Genomic DNA, 20,517 nt, shown 5'->3' with positions numbered 1-20,517 from the left:
AGCAAAGCAATGTGGGTAAACATCCCACAGTGCAGTGTGGTGGGAAGGCAGATCTGATCCCTGTGCTGCTTGGGATTCCCTCATAGCTTTGTGAGCTATCCCTGCTGAGGGATGTCAAAGCAGCACAGCAGTCTCTCCAACCCTCCCCCTGCAGCAGTAGTCTGCCCTCCCTGCTGTGTTCCTAGCAGGGTAGAACAGGAAGGAGCATTCCAATGATTTACTCTTTGGTTTTCTCCCCCAAATGGAGCAGCTCACTCAGCTGTCAGATACTTCCCAGAGCTTTGAAAAGGGAGGGGCACATGTTTGCAGGGCAGCAGATACCACAAAACACTGAGCACAGACAAGTTACAGAAATAAGTATGTAATCAGGCAGGTCTCACCCACTTGCCAAAACCATCCAAGAACCACAATCCATTCAAGGCTCAGAGAGTGGAATGAAAAGTAGTTGCGACAGACAAAATGAGATGGCAAGAAGCAACAATTACTTAAAAGCTGAAGTTGAAAACAGAAAGGAAAATGGAGAAAACAGGAAATACATTAAAGGCCCCTCCCCAGTGTGCATGGACAGAGACAGATGTCTTGAAATCAAAGTACCATCTACCAAATCAGTTGGTTTTTATCATTTTCCCCATGTATAAGTTTATATTGTGCTAGTCTCCTCATCTCCTTGTTCCTCTTTTTATTTTTCCCTGTTGTTCCCCCGCTTCCTCCCACTGCGTTGTCCCTTTCAGTTTATTGATGTTCTCCCCAAATTCATCCTTCATTTCCCTCCTTCCTTTATTTACAGTATCCCCTTCACTCAGAGCCAGGAGTCCTTTCCCCCTTTCTCCTAACATAGAATTTTCCTGCTCAATGCACCTTTCTCACCCCCCTCCCAGCTTCTGATCCTGAAAAGTCCCATTTGAACTCTTATCCCAGGGAATCCCAGTCCTCATTAATGCTAATGCTTACTTCTGCTCACCAGACCTCAGCATAAAGATATCTCTCCAGCATCCTAGCACCAGGGAGCAGCTATCAAACAGCTCCAGTCCCAGAATTGCCTCCACATACATAAGGTGGCCACCCACAGCATAACGGGAGATGATGGAGGCAGGCAGCAAGCAGGAAGCCTTTGTTGTCTCAAACCTACTTGTATCAGGACTTGCTTATACTGGCCAGCAGATTCAACAGGGAGGAAGAGGCACTAAATCTGCTCTCTCGGCCACTGAAAGCAAGGAAAAGAGGCAGCATAAATTGCAAGAATTTAGGAGGCAGGAGACCTGATCTTCCACTTTCTCAGACTACTAAAACAGCATTTTCTTTGAGAAGATAGTGGGAGGAAGCAAAGATCCCCTTTTCCTAAGTTCTTGTGGTTTTCTTAGCCTCTTCCAAATCCTGCCAATGGATACATCTACTTTGGCAAACAAATCAAGGTTGGAAGTGTCTCTCCCAGCCCAGCCATCTCTGCACATATGGTCATATTCACAATCACCAATGAAAGAAAAGTAAGCACATGCTTCGACATTTCCACTCAAAGATGCCAAGTGCACATGCACCATAGTATACTCAGCAAACTGGAACAATGTAGTTTTGAAGAGTGATTATATAAAACAGAAGTCATTGGGGTGCTGAGACCACAATGATAGGACAGTTGCATGGTTATATGACCAAGTATTACAAACTGGAAGATAGGCAGGAATAGATGCTAATGTAACCCCAATGAGCTCAGTCCTGCTAAACTAGCAATGAATTCAGCCCATTAATTCTGCATATGAAATGGTCCATGAGTTCTTTGTTCCTCCAAAAGGGAGAGGGACCTGTCTACTCAGTCAATATCTCCTGAATCCATCTAATGTGAAATTGCTACCAGGGGATTTTATGAACACCAAAAATGTAATTACAGACTCTTCCCCCTTCATAATGAAGGAAATCTTCCAAACTGCAAGGCAAGAGTTTTCTTTTGAATTGTTGGCAGTAACCTTCGAAGGTTTGGACTGAAAACCAGTGCTTAAAATGAGTTGGTAACTGAGCCCAGGATCTGATTGCCATGGTTTCTATTGTTTAGGATGTAAACATGTTTTAGGAGATAGGCAGTGAATCGTGTTATATTGAAGCAAAACCTATTTCAAATCTTTTAAAAACATCTAACACAGTTACATTTGCATCTATAGCATGGGACTGATTTAAAGGAATATATAAAAAGGTTTAGCAGTAAGGTCATCCTCCTTTATAATAAGAGTGAAAAGCTTAGAAAATCAATTTAAACAATTAAATTACAAATCACCTGCATTACCACTATGACTTCACAACTAGATAATTGCTTTAAAAAAAAGCATCAAGAAGTAAATTTAATAAGTTTGCCAAAAAAACTGAATTCTAAGTGGTATGCTTCAATGAAAAATATATAAATGAGGTTGTAAAGGAAACAGATTGGCAAACAATAGACAAGTAGAACACTGAAATATTTGACACTTTATGGCATTTAGTTTTTACCATTATTAAAATGTTACTAAAATATATTCTGTATTTTTCTAATAGTGTTACTACCATATTATGAACCATACCTGTAGAAGATAACAGGATTTTTAACAAAGACACTGATTCAAAGATTTTGTTGGGTTTTTAAACTAAAACTTACTTTAAAATAGTCATATTGTGCAAATCAAAGCTTATTCATATGCAGACAGTGTTGGTATCAGTGTTTGCACAAAATTTCAGATATTAGGCGAGAGAACACTGAAGTCATTTTCTTCCTGTTATCCTTTACAGAATCTTTCGGTTTTCTCAGCAGTGTTTCATTTACTTTATTTTAGAAACACACACACACAATCCCTCAATGACAGATTTCTTTACCTGTGTAATAATGGAAATGTCACTTACTTTAACCCGTAAAGGATGCTAAAGATTGCATTTCCATCTCACTATTCCTATTGTTTACATTTCACTCAGTTTGGAGAGTTCATGTTACTTCTGTTTCTAGGCAGTTTCACTTCTTTGTTCTCACAGTAGTACACTGGTTCTCAATATCTTTCAGACTGTGACCTCATAACTGAAAGAAGACTCAGGGCACACTACTCCCAGGCTATGTCTACACTCGCGGCTTCTTGCGCAAGTAATATGCAAATAAGGCTAAGCGTGGAATATCTCCGAGCCTCATTTGCATACATAATGAGCCACCATTTTTTTTCAGAAGAGACTCTTGCGCAAGAAGGAGTGTCTACACTGCCCCTTCTTGCACAAGAAAAACCCTCTTGTGCAATGCCGTTCTTCCTGAAAAGTAATAGGTGTAACGGCATTGCGCACGAGGGTATTTCTTGCGCAAGAAGGAGCAGTGTAGATGCTCCTTCTTGCGCAAGAGCCTCTTCTGAAAAAATGGTGGTTCATTAGGTATGCAAATGAGGCTCGGCAATATTCCACACTTAACCTCATTTGCATATTACTTGCGCAAGAAGCCGCAAGTGTAGACATAGCCCCAGACCTTGTTAAAATCCCCTGCTTTAGCATAATCCAGTTTGGGTCATAGTGCTACAAGGGAGGTTTAGACTTGCCCATAAAACCTGATTTGACTTTTTTTGTTGGTGATTGTGATGGGATGGATTAGGTCCTGAGGCCCCCTACTGGAGACCTTGTAGTCCTGCCACACCCTGCTCTAGAAAGGGGTGGAAAGAGGTCTTCCATGCTCCTTAGAATGACGGTGTGGGTAGCAGCCAGTCAGGGCCCAGCAGATCAGTGTCAGATGAGTTGCTGGGCCAGAGCATTGATAGTCTCTTGCTGGAGCTATAGGAGTGTGCATGGTGAGGCTGACTGGCACAAGGCTAGACATGGTGATGCTGCCAGAAACTGGAGAGAGCAAAAGGAGTCCTGCACTGGCTGTTGAGACTCAGACCAGCTACGGGGAACCTTTTTTCAGTTAGGGACCAGACACCAGTGAGAAAAAAAACAACAACAATCAATCAGAGCCATACACCACAAGAAGCTAGAGCCTAGGGGGAGGGGCACATCAAGGCCTAGGGATACCAGCCCTCACACTACGGCCCCAGGGGGCAGGGCAACTAAGGCTTGGGACCACAGGCGCTTTCACTATAACTGGATGAAGGTGCCAAGGCTCCTGGCTGCCAGCTCATGCTCACCATGGGACAGATCCAAGTAAATTGGGATTAGTGTTACAAGTAATAATTTCATTAAAGTATTGTTCTTTATGTTAGTTTTATGTAAAATTCTTCTCTCCATCTGTCTCTTTTACACATATACCAGGATAGTTAAAAAGTATAAATTGATACATTATACCATATCCTCATGGCAGGAACCAGGTCCTCCTCCTCTTTATAAAAAGCATACTTTTTTAGCACTCTATAAAAATAGTAAGCCACAACACAATAGTAGAATTATTTCTTTTACTCAATAAAAATGATTTGTTCCATGCAAGAACAACAAGCGATGCATTTATTTCTTTAAAAATAAATTTAGAGATATAGCAAATATTTTTCCTGTTTCTGATCATACCTGAAGAGGGATTCTCTTGACAACCAGATTTCATTCTGTCTCACAGTCTTCCAAGAGAACAGCAACAGCAGCAGCAAAGCAGAGAGGGTCAGGACTGTAGTTCCCCATCTATTTAACCAGGCACAGAGCTTTTTCAAACCATGGACAAAAAGGATACAGTACCCCATACTGGAAAAACAAACAGGAGGGGGAAAAGTTGCTATTTCCAGTATCATACTTCATGTACAAGATTATGCCAGCATTTTCCTCTGTTGCACAATACTAGGTTTTTAAGCTAACTTCATTTTTCAGGGAAAAATTCAAACTCTCCCTCCCACCCCAAAATCAGTTTACAGCTTCTGTGAATTGAAAAGCTTTAAATTATACCCCCATCTACTATAAATATTACTATAAATATAACAGTAAAAATAGTACCACATAGTTTAACAGTACTTGTGTGCACATGGCACTATTTGTGAAAGGCAGGTTTACACTGTAAGAATGATTAATTATGTTACCAGATACATTAATGATACCAGATGATTAAAATTGAGAACACATATATAAAACCCATTTTGCCACCTTTTCTCTCACTGGCCATGTCTACAAGTACTGGGAATCGATGCTGCTGTAGCAGAAGTCAATTTAGCACGTCTAGCGAAAACCCGCTAAATCAACTGCAGAGAGTTCTCCGGTCAACTCCAGTACTCCACTGCAATGATAAGATTAATGTAAATTGACAGAAGAGCATCTCCCAATCAACTCAACGCAATGTAGACATCACAGTAAGTCAACATAAACTATGTCAACTCCAGGGCTATGTCTAGACTACATGGCTCCATTGACGGAGCCATGTAAAATAGTTTATTTGGCATAGTCAAAGAAGCGGGGATTTAAATAATCCCCACTTAATTAAAATAAAAATGGCCGCTGCGCTGTGCCGATGATCAACTGATCCAGCACAGCGCAGCAATCTAGACATGGTGCTGTCGACAAGGGAAGCCTTTTGTCAACCGCTCCGGTAAACCTCCGTGAACGAGGTTTACCGGAGTGGTCAACAAAGGCTTCCCTTGTCGACTGCGCCACGTCTAGACTGCCATGCTGTGCCAGATCAGCTCATCGTCAACACAGCGCGGTGGCCATTTTTATTTTAATGAAGTGGGGATTATTTAAATCCCCGCTTCTTTGACTAAGCCGAATAAACTATTTTACATGGCTTCGTCGACAGAGCCATGTAGTCTAGACGTAGCCCAGCAGTATTATTCAGGTAGCTGGAGTAGTGTAACTTAGGTCAACTGAGCGTGGTAGTGTAGACAAGGCCTTAAGTACTATTTTACTCTGTAAGCATTAGAGTAAGATAGTATTGAGCCAAAGAGTGGCAGAATCTGGAGGCAAGGACAGTCTTTACTGTGTGTTTGTATAGTCGCTAGTACAATAGGTCCCCAATATTGACTGCAGCCTCGTCATGCTACCATAACACAAATTGGGTCCATAATGTTCAGATTTGCTAAAAAAGTGCTAATTGCAAAAGTAGAGATGTGAGATACACTTCATCATACACATATATTAACTACAATATGGTTGCGCTGTATCTACAGTACTGTTCTCATCTGCTACATATAATTACCATTTCTTTTTTAAAAGAATCCTGGTACACAAACTCCATGGTAACACTGATATAACAACTTTGAAGATATACTTTTTAATTCATATATTTACTGCAAAATTGGAGACTCAGAAATTTAATTACATAGTTTATACTATAGTTAGTACCTTTTAATTGCCTGACCACTGCTATGTCATGGAATTCTCATGTTCACTTTCCTGTATTTATATGGATTAGCATATGGAATGGTCAAATAGCTTCCATATTTTCAAGTGAACCCTTATTCCTGTGTACTACCAAACTGATTCAAGTACTTAAGCATGCAATTAGACAGTATTATGATATTTATTTCTGAGCTGGTCACAGAACAGCTTCATTGCTTTCTTAAAATTCTGGTAGTTACATGGAATTTTCAGGAAAACATGCACATGAAAAGACACATGAAAAAAATATTAATGAAGACCTATACTCTGTCGAAGTCCATGTACCCTCTCAGAAAGGAAAACAAAGTTTAGCATTCTGAAACAGTAGTTAGTTTATTCACAAAGAGAAATAAAGCTGTTCCCAGTAGCTACCACATTCTTGTTCTCAACTATCACAGTTAGGTATGTTTATTTGGAAACACAGGAAAACTACAGCTCTGAGAGCTCTCCCTCATCTTGTTTTCCAGCCAGCACAACCAGCAAGTTCACATACTCACCTGGATTGTGTCTAAAATGCCTAAAAGGAGAGGACCATCCCTTTGAGACAGCTTTGTGGTAAGGGAAATCAAGAAAAAGAAAATTCTTCCCTTGTAATCCCAGTGGAAGAACTAGAATGGCAAACAGCAATATATAAACCAGAATAGAATATGCAGGTTTCTGAGGAATGTGTAATGTTTCAAGTAGGAATAAAAGATCCTCCGGAAAAGGGTTTATTTTCCGGAGAATCACGTCTAGACTGCCGCTTTTCTCCGGCTTATCCCCAAGCCGGAAAAAAGCGGCAGCCATGTTAATGCAAATACCGCGGGGGGATATTTAAATCCCCTGCGGATTTTGCTATTCCAAAGTGTCTAATCTGCATCCCTTTTCCGGAAAAGGGGTGCAGTGTAGACACAGCCAGGGAGAAATTTGATTTAAGACATGCAACTTCAGCTACAATAATTGTGTGGCTAGAATCAATGTACCTTAAACCAAATTTCTGGGGTGGGGGTCCCATTGCAGGAGGTCAATGGGAGAAACTCTACCATCAACTTCCCTTTCTCCACACAACCCTGTGTAGCACCGGGTCGACGAGGGCGCCCTCAGCATTCAGAACTGTGGGTCCTTACTAGATCCACTACACTGAAGATAGATCACACCAGAGATCAAAGTATAGACATAGCTTTAGTTCCCTTGTAGTGGGACTTGAATACCTGGGGGGCTGTGCTAGCTGAATTCTGCTTTTACTAGATTTATACATGTGCTTAAATGGATGTTTGGATTCAGTGGGATTACTTGTGTGCTTAAAAATAAGTGTGTACACTAAGGATGTAAACAAGTAATCAGCTTTGCAGAAGGCCCCCTTATCTATTACTCATGTAGTCGACACAAGTTGTATCGACTACACAATTAGCCAGATAACTGCTATTTAACATTGTTAGTGTGTACATGGTCTGCATGAGTCAAGACTTATTGAATAGATATAAATTTAACAACATTCTAGAATGGAGACTTTAGCATGGTTTGTAAACATGGTTAAAGTTTCTTCTATAAGTAACTAACTTCAAAGATATTTTAACTGTCTCAGAATGGTCAAATGCATTGTAGCCAGATATCCTGATGATATTTAACCTGTACAGCTGAGAGTAATAAAATCTTCAAGATCAGACTGTTAGAAACTATAACCAAACATTTTCAAAATAAAATTACAGAAGGTGTCTAAAATCGCATTTTAAATGTCAAACGTTTCCTTTAAAACGTAAAGAAACTCTGGCAAAACAGTTTAGGAAACAGAATATTTAAGCACTTACATTCACAACGTGATGTTTTTAAAACTGAGGGAAAGGAAAAAACCTTCCCAAAAGTGCAAAAAATAAGCACTTCAATAGCTCTCTGAAACCACTGCAAAGCAGAAACAAAATAGCTGCCAGCTGCAATATCTGCATTCAAGTACAGGTGGTCCCCGAGTTATGCGGATCCGACTTATGTCGGATCCGCAGTTACGAACGGGGCCGTCTCCCTGGTCTTCAGCAGACCAGGGAGAGGAAGCAAAGCGGCGGAGCACGCGGGCAGCGGACAGCCCAGACGCGTCTGGGCTGTCCGCTGCCCGCGTGCTCCTTGGCTTTGCTCTGCTTTGCTCCCCGTCTCCCTGGTCTGCAGACCAGGCGGACGGGGAGCAAAGCGGCGGAACACGCGGGCAGCGGACAGCCCAGACGCATCTGGGCTGTCCGCAGCCCGCGTGTTCCGCCGCTTTGCTCCCCGTCACCCTGGTCTGCAGACCAGGGAGACGGGGAGCAAAGCAGAGCAAAGCGGCGGAGCACGCGGGCAGCGGACAGCCCAGACGCGTCTGGGCTGTCCGCTGCCCGCGTGTTCCGCCGCTTTGCTCCCCGTCCCCCTGATCTGCAGACCAGGGAGAGGCGGAGCAAAGCAGAGCAAAGCCGCGGAGCCCGAGGGCAGCAGGACAGCCACGGCGCGTCTGGGCTGTTCCGCTGCCCCCGTGCTCTGCGGCTTTGCTCCGTACGCCTGTGGTACAGCAGCTGGGGCGCTGCTGGTTGGTCCCGTAGCGCTGCTCTGGGCGCTACTGGACCAATCCGGCAGCACCCCAGCTGCTCTGCCCCAGGCGTCCTGATTCAGCCACTGCTAGTCAGTTTCAGCAGCGGCTGAATCAGGACGCCTGGGGCAGAGCAGCTTGGGTGCTGCTGGGTTGGTCCAGTAGCACCGAGGAGCGGCGGTGCTACTGGACCAACCCAGCAGCACCCCAGCTGCTTTGCCCCAGGCGTCCCCAAGTCAGCCGCAGCTGAAACTGACCAGCGGCTGACTACAGGAAGCCCCTGCCCCGGGCTGACTTGGGGATGCCTGGGGTTCTTAAGTTGAATCTGTATGTAAGTCAGAACTGGCATCCAGATTCAGCCGCTGTTGAAACTGATTAGTTTCAGCAGCGGCTGAATCTGGACGCCAGTTCCAACTTACATACAGATTCAACTTAAGAACAAACCTACAGTCTCTATCTTGTACGTAACCCGGGGACTGCCTGTATATCCTGGTAACAATCTTTTTCTAATACATGCCCTTTTCTGTAGTGAATCTGAATGCTTAATTTATGCTTCTAATTTGTTGTAGTACATTACTGTAGCTTTTCTTATTAGATGCATTTTTCTTAAACTTTTGCACTACATTTATTGAAATGACCTTATTTCTGTCTTCATTAATTGCAAAAAGACATTTGCAGAAACAAACTGGATACCTAGTGCTTCTATTGAGCCAAAATATCGAGTCCATATGGTTACTGAACTCCATTGTAAAGTCTCTAAAAATGTCATCTCAATATTCAGGCCAACAAGAAACTTCTCAAAAATCTGCAGACAGTTTCTACTCTGATTGATATATTTTCTTTTAGCAGTTTAATCTTGCCCTGAGAATTACTGTACTTCTTTAATGTGAACACTATTCAGCTGAATTTCTTTATCACAAAGCAGTATCAAAAGGAAGACTCTTTGCAGTTTTAGGCATACACCCTCTTCAAAAAGCCAACTGTATATGCCCAAAGACCAAAAAGTGAAAACTTTATTCAGACAGTTCCAACAGCTCACATTACCAGAGGGAGAAGCAAGAAGGGCCCGGTTCCCAGCTGGTGGGAATTTTTTTTGAACTCTTGTTCACACCAGCATTCAATATGCTTGTGTCGGATACAGATACCATTGTATCACAGTTTATACAGCTGCTAGGGAGCGGTTTTTTATTATATTTTTGAATAAGCTTCATGGTGGTTACATGTATAAATTTGTTATTACACAGAAATAAGGGTTCATTTCAAACACGATACACATCTATGGGAAATACAAGGATATTTAAATTATACCACCATCTAGCAGTTCTTACACTGTGATGTTCATTCGCAGGTCTCAAACTGCACTACAAGGGATGTCAGTATCTTGATTTTTCTAATTTTACCAATGGGGAAGACTGATATAGTGGGAAGGGAAATGACTTGCCCAAGGTCATCTCACAGACCAGTGGCAGAGCTGGGACTAGAAACCAAGTCTCCTGAGTCCCAGTTCAGTGCCCTAATAACTACATAGAGAGTTCCAGAGACAGATACTGAACTTTCATCAGGACTTTGAATTATCTACTTGAAAATTCCTTGTAACTCCGTGAGAATGCAGTGGAAATGTAATTCAGAGCTACACTATAAATCAAGTGCACCCATATAATTTAACTTCTACTTGTAGCTTTTTATAACAAATACATTATCACAAAGTAAAACTTCATAGTAATTACATTATAATGACAATGTGTCTGTGTACCAGGATTCTACAAAATAACACATATATTATGGGCAAGACTAAAAGGGGTGATATTAATCAATACAGATTTTAAGGATAACAAAGTAGTGGCAACTGTAAAAAAAACTAGGACAGTTCTATAACTACACTGTAATTGATGTACCTGTATTATGAAATCTATAAAAACAAATTTGAAACACAGCATTTGTTAATGGCTTTTATATTTAAAAAAATCATGAGTTTTACATAAACCTACAGACAACAATGTTCTGTCTCTGCTCACCATTTACCGCCAACAAAAATAAAGGCTGGAGGAAGATAAGCTCCCATTACCTTGTTACAAACTTTTCATTGGAGCTGTCTGCTACAGTTACATCTCATCCCACAGCTTTTCTTAATGGTTATTTCATACTTAGTATTGCTTATTTCAGGGGTTTATAGTGAAAGTTTCTAACTCCCGACTCCTTTACAAAGCAATGAGCATGAAATGCCTTTGAGCGCTCACAAATCCATTCTTGCCAAAAACCATTTTTATGTTTTTTTCCTGTGTCACCCTTTATTTGTGGAACATTCCTTCCCACTTACTCCCTAAACCCACTCCCTTTAGCCTTTTTTACATCCCTCCTTAAGATTCATTTCCCCTATGTCAGAAGTTAATCAGAAAGCAGATGGGGAGCTAAGACAGCTATTAGTGATGTGGTTCTTTGTCTCCATTACAAACACAAACAAACCAGCTTCTACAAACTGCACACAGCTATCCTATCAAAGCCCGGCTTGCACTGCCATTCACCCACCTCCCCTCCCCTTGCCGCGACATTTCTAACAAGCACAACTAATTTCTCACAATTAAACTGAAAGCTCCTGATGCTGAGGTTTACTTTAATATGTTTGTACAGTGCTAGTACAATGAGGACCCCACCTGGCTATTGTAATGGAAACAGAGACAAGGCGAGAGGGGTTAATATCTTCCATTGGACCAACTTCTGTTGGTGAAAGAGCCAAGATTTCAAGTTGATAGAGAGCTCCTCTTCAGGTCACCTAAAAGAGATTACCTCACCCACTTTGTGTCTCGAAAAGCCTAGGACCAACATGGCTATAACAACACTGCATGCTGCAATGGAAGTGAGCACTGGCTGGGTATCATGCGAGCTCAAACCTTACACCTGTCACTAGTCAAAGACTGACTATTGCCTGTGCTGTACTTCAGGGGAGTGGAACCTGGGGAGGAGAGCAGAGTGGGTATTCCAGTTAGTCCAGGACAGAAGGAAGTGTATGGGAGATGGCACTGCTCAGAGTTTTTGAATGTTAGAAACTGTCCCAGCGGCCATGGATTACTAAACAGATTACAAGTGAAGCACTTTAAGATTCTTTATGAATAGAATTTATCAAGGGACTCTGTATTTTATTACAAGGGTAGCACCACCATGAGCTCCTACCCTCACCCGGACCCAAACTCTGGAAAAATATTTCATACTTAAGTAAAAAACAGGACTATGTAGCATTTTAAAGACTAATAAGATGGTTTATTAGGTGATGAGCTTTCGTGGGCCAGACCCACTTCCTCAGATCAAATAGGAACCATATGGTTGTGCCAATTTTCTTCCACTATTTGATCTGAGGAAGTGGGTCTGGCCCACGAAAGCTCATCACCTAATAAACCATCTTGTTAGTCTTTAAAGTGCTACATAGTCCTGTATTTTGTTTCAGCTACACCAGACTAACACGGCTACATTTCTATCATTATTCATACTTAAGTGTACACAGAAGGCCCATGAGACTTAGGCTCCTGTTTCACTTAAGCGCTTTTGAAAATTTTGCCATTAAATCCAAAATTAGGTCCCTGATTAGGTTCCACAGTATCGTCAACTGGCGCTGAGAAAAAACATCAGGCTCCTAATTCAGGTGACACACTTCATAGTTAACGTTTAGAAAATTTCACCCCTTCTGTGCAAGTCAGCACATGATACGGATATAACTCACAGCTGTGCCTTAAGCACAGTGGAGGAGTTCTGCCCTCATTCTAGAATGGGGATAGGTGTTGTGATGGTGAGGGAACAGTGAGAGGATAAGTTAGGGCATGTCTTCACTAAGCAGAAGATCAATGCTGTTGTGATAGATCCTCTGGAGTTCTATTTAGCGGGTCTTGATTTGACCTTCTCCTTGGGTACAGATTTGGCCTAAGTGATTCACTGTGTTCTCCCCACACTGGCAAAGGGGATCATTTTTGCCACTTTTAACATTACAGCTGATTGGGAATATTTTGTCTTCCTTACAAAATGTTTTGAGGAAAAAATAGACGTTTCTCAAAAATCTGTCCTATCAAAAAGCCATTTTCCATCCAAAAAACTTTTTGGTGGAATATTTGATTATTTCTACTTATCAAAGAAACGCACACACACCCCTTGCCATTTACACACACAGAGGTAAGCTCCTCCACCTCCTGTCACCATTTGTTTTTCCCAGCTCTTGTCGTTATCCTAATGGATCTTTATGTTGACCATAATCATTTTGATGAAATGGAGGTTTCCCAAAACAGTTATTTAACAGAAAAGCACCAGCTGTTCTTATTCTGAAGTTAATTTCCCTTCTCAGACCTACCCCTAACTTCATCAGACTATTTAAAAGATAAAACAAAACAAAAGAGATTTTGCTTTCTCTTTGAATAAGATTACAGCCTGCTTCAGTAATGAAGTGATGACCATTTCCAACTGTGCGAGCCCCACCACAAGCCTGCACACAGATTCAAATGTGAAGCACCATTTGATATTTAATAGCCTTTTCCACAGGTTCAACATGAATACATTCATTATGTGAGAACCAGAGCTATACAAATTCCTCAGCCTTGGGGGGCCGGGTGGGGAGGAGGGATACATACGAGCTTCCTCTTTTGGCATGTGTCAACATGTTGACAGTTACATGACTCGGGCCATTGTGGTCTTTTGATGTACAAAAATGATATCTTAGGAACATCAGAACTGTAACAAAGTCAAGGCTATGCTTAGTAGGCAATCTTTGTACACCATTTACATGTGTATTTTGGCAGCATTAACTCAGAGAAGGCTGTGAGACGAATGATTTTCTTCTCTAATTTCTGCAATTCGTTAACACCAATTCCCTTGTAAGCAAGTGCACTGCAGTGAGCCATACACAGAAGAGAAATGAGATGATATAAAGGCCACATTTCCCAGGGTGTAACAGAAAAATTGCAGGGTTTAAATAAGAATGCAGATATGTAACATTTGCAGCATTATCTATTCAGTGTTCAGTAATTACATCTAATAACTGATAGTCTTTTTCTTTAACACTGTGTATCACTTCAGAAGCCAGAGCAACTACTGAAAACATTTAAAACGTTTTCCCTCCATCAGTGATATCACACTGCACCAGCTTGCAACAAACACTGGGAGTGGTTTCACTGCATTGGTTTCTTGAATAAGTTGCTTCTTTTGACACAGAGTAGGTACTGCCTCACCTCAACAGGGGACTGCCATTACATTCTATTATAGAAAGCTGTATGTTTATGAGTGCCCTGTAAAAGTTATCTCATTTGTAAAGCTCACAGATCTACTAATTTAAAGCACTATGCAAGAGCGAGGTATTTCATAAATAATAAATTTTAATATACTTCTAATTAGTCTCTGCAGACTTGTCAAATGAGATTCCATTAACATTAAAACTGTTTGGGACACAAAAGAAAACACTTGGGGTTGAGGGTAGTAAGCAAGTCCCAACCTTTAGCAGCAAGCAGATAACTTTTGCTGCATTGCAGTGTCCTTCCTGGACCATCTTGGAGAAGTACTGATATGTTTTGATCCAGGTTGTAAACTGAGTGGAGGAAACTATCTGAAAGTGACACCCTTCCTCCTTCCCCACAAAAAAGGAAGAATGTTGAGCATTTAAATCTTTACTCCTGATATAAATCAGTAGAACTGAGATAGGACTTTTGACCCTCAGGAAAAGATCCATCTGAAAACAGTATATCAGGACACACGAGGGTTACTGGATCAATAGACCCTCTATACACAGAACAAAAGGATTATCTTAAAAACATACTGAGAATGGAAACTGCAGTTAACTTTGACATTTGACCCAGGAGGATTTCTCTGGCTACTAACCTTGTTGATTTGCAGCACTTACTTAAGACGATTCCCTTCTGTTCTATTAAACTTTGCTTTGAAACTACTCCAAATTATGTTTAACTGCTTCCCACATCACATCAATTAACTACACATTTTTATTTTGCGCCCCTCCAGAGAATAGTGAGAATAGTATTGTGAAAGGATAGAGCATTCTCTGCTTTTTAAAACTTATTATAACTTTCAAAGTCTCAGCAGCACATTCATTGCTAGGCAACATATGTGTTCAGATTTCCTAATTATTTGAGATTATTAAAGTTTTATTGGATTTTTTTTATTAAGCATCTGTAACATGCACCAAAGTGCTGTAAGAATGGATTATGTTTCAAATACACAGGGTGCACATATCAGTCCTCCGAAAAGAGAGCCTCCTCAAACCCTTAGCAGTCACACTGCCTGCCCAGCCTAATGAATAAGGCTCCAAATCCAATAAAGCACTTTAAGGTGTGCTTCACTGAAAGCTTTTGATTATACTTACACTGCAAACAAGAAAATGGTGGCACAAAAATCATAGAACTCAGGCTGCAGAGCTAAAACAATGGTGAAACTGTTCCTCCTCTGACTGGAATCTGAGCTCTCAAATCCAACAAGGAAGGAGGGTCACGGAGCACTGCTAATTTTAGACTGCACCCTGCAAACCTGAGTCAACTAAGCCTGGCTCTGAGACTCAGTGCTGCTGCTTTGTCTTTGCAATGCAAAGGTATCCATCGAGCAGTGCCACTGAAATCAAGGAGACCAGTGAAAGTCTGATTGTGCTTTTCTGGATCAGAGCCTAACAGACTTGAGCATGGATATCCAACCTACATTTGAGCCACCAACTCTTGCCCTTGAAAACAACCTCTTTGCTATTTCAAATACAATGTAGACAAACTCCTCTCCTCGTTCTAGAGCCCTTGCTGTCACTATGTTCCAAAACGAGCCAAAATGATTTAAAACTCTGCTCACAGGCACCGCTACTGTGCGGGAGGGGACCTTTAAAATCAGTTCATCCCTATGCACAAAAGGGCTACACAGTGCCTCCCCACTATAAATTGCCCTGGTACACTAAAGTCATTGATGCTTGAAGGAACTGATGCATTATTAAGTCCTCCCATTCTCTGCTATTAAGTCACACAAAAACCCCCACAAAACTACCAATTTGTGCAAATGGAAATCAGCCACGGGGAAAAAAAATTCCTCACTTTAAGTTGTTTCGCTATAAGTCCAAGATTTTTGGAACGTAACTTGGACTTATAGTGAGGATGGCCTGTACTATCAATAGAGGGTACAAGAAAACATTATACAAATTCATTAGAAGCAAGAGAAGACCAAGAGCAGGGCATTACTCAATGAGGAGGAAAAAACAATAACAGAAAATGTGGAAATGGCAGAGATGGGCAACAACTTCCTTGTTTCGGTTTTCACCAAGGTTTGTGGTGACTGATCACCTAATATAATGACTGCTTGAGAAAATGAGGTAGGTTCAGAAGTTAAAATAGGAAAAGAATGAGTTAAAAATTACTAAGAAAAGTTAGATGTCTTCACCAGGGCCTGATAAAATGCATCCTAGAATACTCAAGGAGATGACTGAGAAAATAGCTGAGCCATTAGCTATCTTTGAAAAGTCATAGAAGACAGAAAAAAGACAAATATAGTGCCCATCTATAAAAAGAGAAATAAGGCCAACTCAGGAAACTACAGACCAGTAGTATATTTCTGTGCCAAGAAATATAATGTAGGAAATTAAGGAATCTATTTGAAAACATCTGGAAGATAATAAGATAAGTAACAGTCAGCATGAATTTGTAAAGAACAAAGAATTTCAAACCAACCTAATGGCCATCTTTGAGAGGGTAACAAGCCTTGTGGATAAGAGGGAAGCAGTAGATGTGGTATACCTAGACTTAAGAAAAGGATTTGAAACCATCTTGCATGACCTTCTTATAAATAAATTAGGGAAATACAATCTAGACAGTACTAGTATAACATGGGTGCATAACTGGTTGGATAACGATTCCTCTAAAGTAGTTATCAATGATTCAGTCGTACTAGAAGTGCATAACAAGTGGGATTCTGCAGGAATCCATTTTGGAACCCATTCTGCTTGATATCCTTATCAACATTTTAGATAATGGCATAGAGAGTATGCTTACAAAGTCTGAGAATGATACCAAGCTGGGAGGAGTTCCAAGTGGAGAAGAGAGTCATAATTCAGAATGATCTGGACAAACGGGAGAAATGGTCTGAGGTAAATAGGATGAAATTCAATAAGGACAAATGCAAAATACTCCACTTAGGAAGGAACAATCACTTTGACACATACAACATGGGAAATGACTGTCTTAAGGAGTACTGCTGAAAGGGATCTGCAACATGGGTGCTTTATATTGGACATTAGGAAAAACTTCCTGTCAAGGATGGTTAAGTAGGTTGCCTAAAGAGGTTGTGGAATTGCCATCATTTTTAAGAGGTTAGACACCCCCCTGTGAGAGATCTCAAACTCACAGCCCATGGGCCATCTACAGTCAGGACTTATTTGTAATCTTGCCCAGGAGTCCTGGTGGTCCCGGGGCTGTGTGTCTGCATCCATCCCCCAAGCTCCACCCCTTTCTGCTGCCCCCCCCCCATGGTATCCTGTCCTCTGAGTGATGGGGCCCCAGAGATTAATGGAGTGCCTGGCTTGGGGCAGCAGCAGTAGCATGTTTGTCTTTTTATCTAAACATAACTCAGAGCCTTATTCTGCCTCTATTAAAGTAAATGGCAAAACTCCCAATGAAGTCAACCGAAGCAGTCTCCGAATAAGAACTACAGGTAATAGTACAAAGACAGAATTGCAAACTCCAGCGGTAGACCCCCTAATTTGAAAAGGGACCTTCTGAGTAGGTGATTGATGACATAACTGATCTTTATTTTGAAATGAAAAGCTGGTTTCTTATTTCGAGCTACATTAAGGGATCCCAAAGGTACTGGGTCAGGTTTTTGAGCTAAACCAATTTACATCTGGTTCTCTATTCACAATATGAGGCAACCAGATAAAATTTAATGAGCTCAAAACCTCTATTTTCTTTGACAGAAAATACGTTAACTTTGAAATAAGCAATTCAGCTAATCATTCAATAGTTGGTTAACATGAGGGCCTATTTTTCTTCTCTCCCTTGCTGTCACCATAAAAATAAATGTACCATAAAGGTTCACTTCATTACACTTTTTGATTCCAAGACTTCATTTTGAGCAGATTCCTATCCAAACTGCTTCCAGAGACCATGGACTTTTTGTATGCTTTTATTATAGACATTTTAGTAAGGAAACAGTTATATGTTTATTATTTATAAAGAAAAAGAAAAGGTCCTACAGAATTTAATAGAGATTAAATCATCAGGGTGTCACAGAAATTATACTAAAGTGTTACATGATTTGACAGATAATTATCATTTTCTATAGTTTTTATAACCACCCTGTAAAATTCTATAGTTGGGATATAATTTTACATTAAATGTTACAAGAAGGTTCCAAAAGATATAAAACTGAGATCATTCTATATTAAAAACTTTATAGGAATTTTCCTTTAGGGAAACTATTTCTTTACAAATAATTCCAACTCCAATCAATTTGGCTGAGGCTATCTCTACACTACAGCCTCAGGTGTTTAAACAAACCACCTCCAAGGCAAAATAAGTTATATAAACTTATGTGCTGGTATGGACAGTGCTATGTTGGTGACAGAGCTTTTTCTGCTGACATAGGTACTGCCTCTTGCAGAGATAATTTGATTATGCCAATGGGAGAGCTCTCTCATGTCAGCATAGAGTTATCTTCACCACAAGCGCTGCAGCAGCACAGATGCATTAGTACAGCTGTGCCACTGCCGTGCTGTATGTGTAGACAAGCCCTGAGTGAATTATTTCTATTAAATTACACTTAAAAACTGATTTTCTCCACCTCAGCTGAGATTTCCACACATAATTCGGCCCACCAGATTGTTTTCTTTAAAAATAATCTTTAATCTCAATATTTTTTTAAAGATTTATTTCTTGAACTCAATTTATCAAAATAACAATAAAAAAAGCTTTCTAGTTTTCCCATTAGAGCTAATGTGCAAGAAGGTAGTAATCATAGTAAGTTCAGCCTTTTCCTGAAACCATTTGTATGTGGCCAAAGTGCAATGGTGTTTTTCAAAGGCATGTTTCATATTCAGTTAAGCAGTTAAGACTACAGTCTAGACCAAAAGCGCCATGAGCTAATCTTTTTCATCTTTGCAAAACTGCTTGGCTCTTATTCCTACAAATTTATTGACTTTCATCAAAATATCTGGCACCCGCCTCTCATCATTTCTTCCTTATGTGATTTTGATTTCTCTTTAAAGTATTAAGAGTAATGGGCACCCCCCAAAAAAAGTTCGGAGTCCAGGTTTGGATGCATATCTGAAAGGCTGGATGCTTACAATATTTAGCACTTTATAGCACTTTATTCACCCAAAGCACTGTACAGATGTGACGAATTAAGGTAGATGGGTAAGTATTATCAACATCTTACATATGGGGAAAAAATTGAGAAAGAAAGCTGGAGTGTTCTATCCACACCTACATACAGAGTCACTAGCAAAGCCAGAATTAGAATTCAGGACCACCAAAATCTCAACCCCATGCATTTCCCTCCAGATCACTGCCTCATCTGAAATGCTGGAGCAGTTAGCATTGTTCTGTTAAAGTCAATGGAGATACACCATTGAGACCAGCTGAGGATCTGGACCATCTACAGACTACCTGCTGTCAGTGACTTCTGTGCAATGCCAATACCATTAAAGGGAATAGAAAGGTGTATCTGACTGGCACTTGTAATCAAGTTGATTGATGAATCAACAATAAGGTACGGAATCAAGCACACTCTCTCTCAACTTTATCAGCTCCGGATAGCTAAAAAGAGCAAAAAAGGACTACAAATATAAGTACATTAAACAAATATGGTTGGGAATGCACACAGATGCTGGCCAGACCTACACTACCACAGTAACTGATCAGAGCTATGCTACTTCAATTAGATGAATGACATAAATGGAGTCAACAAATCTAGGCTGACTTATGCGAAACGCTCTCCCACCATTACACCTCTCGGGAAGTACAGAAATTAATGTGAGAGTGCTCTCCAGGTCTTCACCAGACCAGCTAAATTAATGCTACAGCATCTATTGCAGCAACACCAGTATAGCTCTGTCATGAAGACCTGCCCTCTGACTCACCAAAGCACACAAGCATTTGTTTCACATTAGGGACTGAAATGCTTAACAGCTTTGCTGAATCAGTTGGGTGAAACTCTGGCCCCACTGAAATGAGTGGGAATTTTGCCACTGATTTCTGTGGGACCTGGATTTGATTCTAAGGGTTGGGGAGCGTGCGGGGTGGGGATGGAGGGGGGGGAAGGATCTTCTATTAGCAGATTTGCATTCCTTTAATATTAATATTGACACAGAGTCAAGGAAACAGGAATTCAGATTCTCAAGCTTGGTTGACACAGGGGTTTTAAAAAAGTGAAAAATGACATCAGTGGGAGTAAAAATATGTTAACATTACATCCAGTAAAAAATGAACACAGGAAGAGAATAATTCCAAAGGAAGATGTAATATAGAATCATAGAATACTAGGACTGGAAGGGACCTCGAGAGGTCATCGAGTCTAGTCCCCTGCCCGCATGGCAGGACCAAATACTGTCTAGACCATCCCTGATAGATATTTATCTAACCCAGGGGTTCCCAAAATTTTTGACACGGGGATCAGTAAATCCATTCACGAGTTTTCAGAGGACTGGTAACATACATTTGCATATTCATTAAGCAAATGAGGAATATGCAAACACATTGTTTTTGGTCCTCCCAAAG

The 20,517-nt window shown here is 40.8% G+C and overlaps 1 protein-coding gene across 6 annotated transcripts in view; it reads right to left on the bottom strand.

The window, feature by feature from the left end:
* Positions 1-20,517, bottom strand: part of TMTC1 (transmembrane O-mannosyltransferase targeting cadherins 1) — a 227,093-nt gene that overhangs the window by 67,737 nt on the left and 138,839 nt on the right. For 5 of the 6 annotated variants that reach the window (XM_075940711.2, XM_075940703.2, XM_075940707.2 and 2 more), the window contains one exon: positions 4,483-4,650. The exons of the other annotated variant lie outside the window; for it this stretch is intronic. In XM_075940711.2, the coding sequence (XP_075796826.2) occupies positions 4,483-4,650 (168 nt within the window). The remainder of the gene's footprint in view (positions 1-4,482; positions 4,651-20,517) is intronic. 6 annotated transcript variants of the gene reach the window in all.

Source organism: Pelodiscus sinensis, chromosome 1 (assembly GCF_052426305.1).
Source record: "Pelodiscus sinensis isolate ZL-2025 chromosome 1, ASM5242630v1, whole genome shotgun sequence".
NCBI classification, from domain to species: Eukaryota; Metazoa; Chordata; order Testudines; family Trionychidae; genus Pelodiscus; species Pelodiscus sinensis.
The sequence above is the reverse complement of the archived record's forward strand: the minus strand, read 5'-3'. Positions and strand labels throughout refer to the sequence as shown.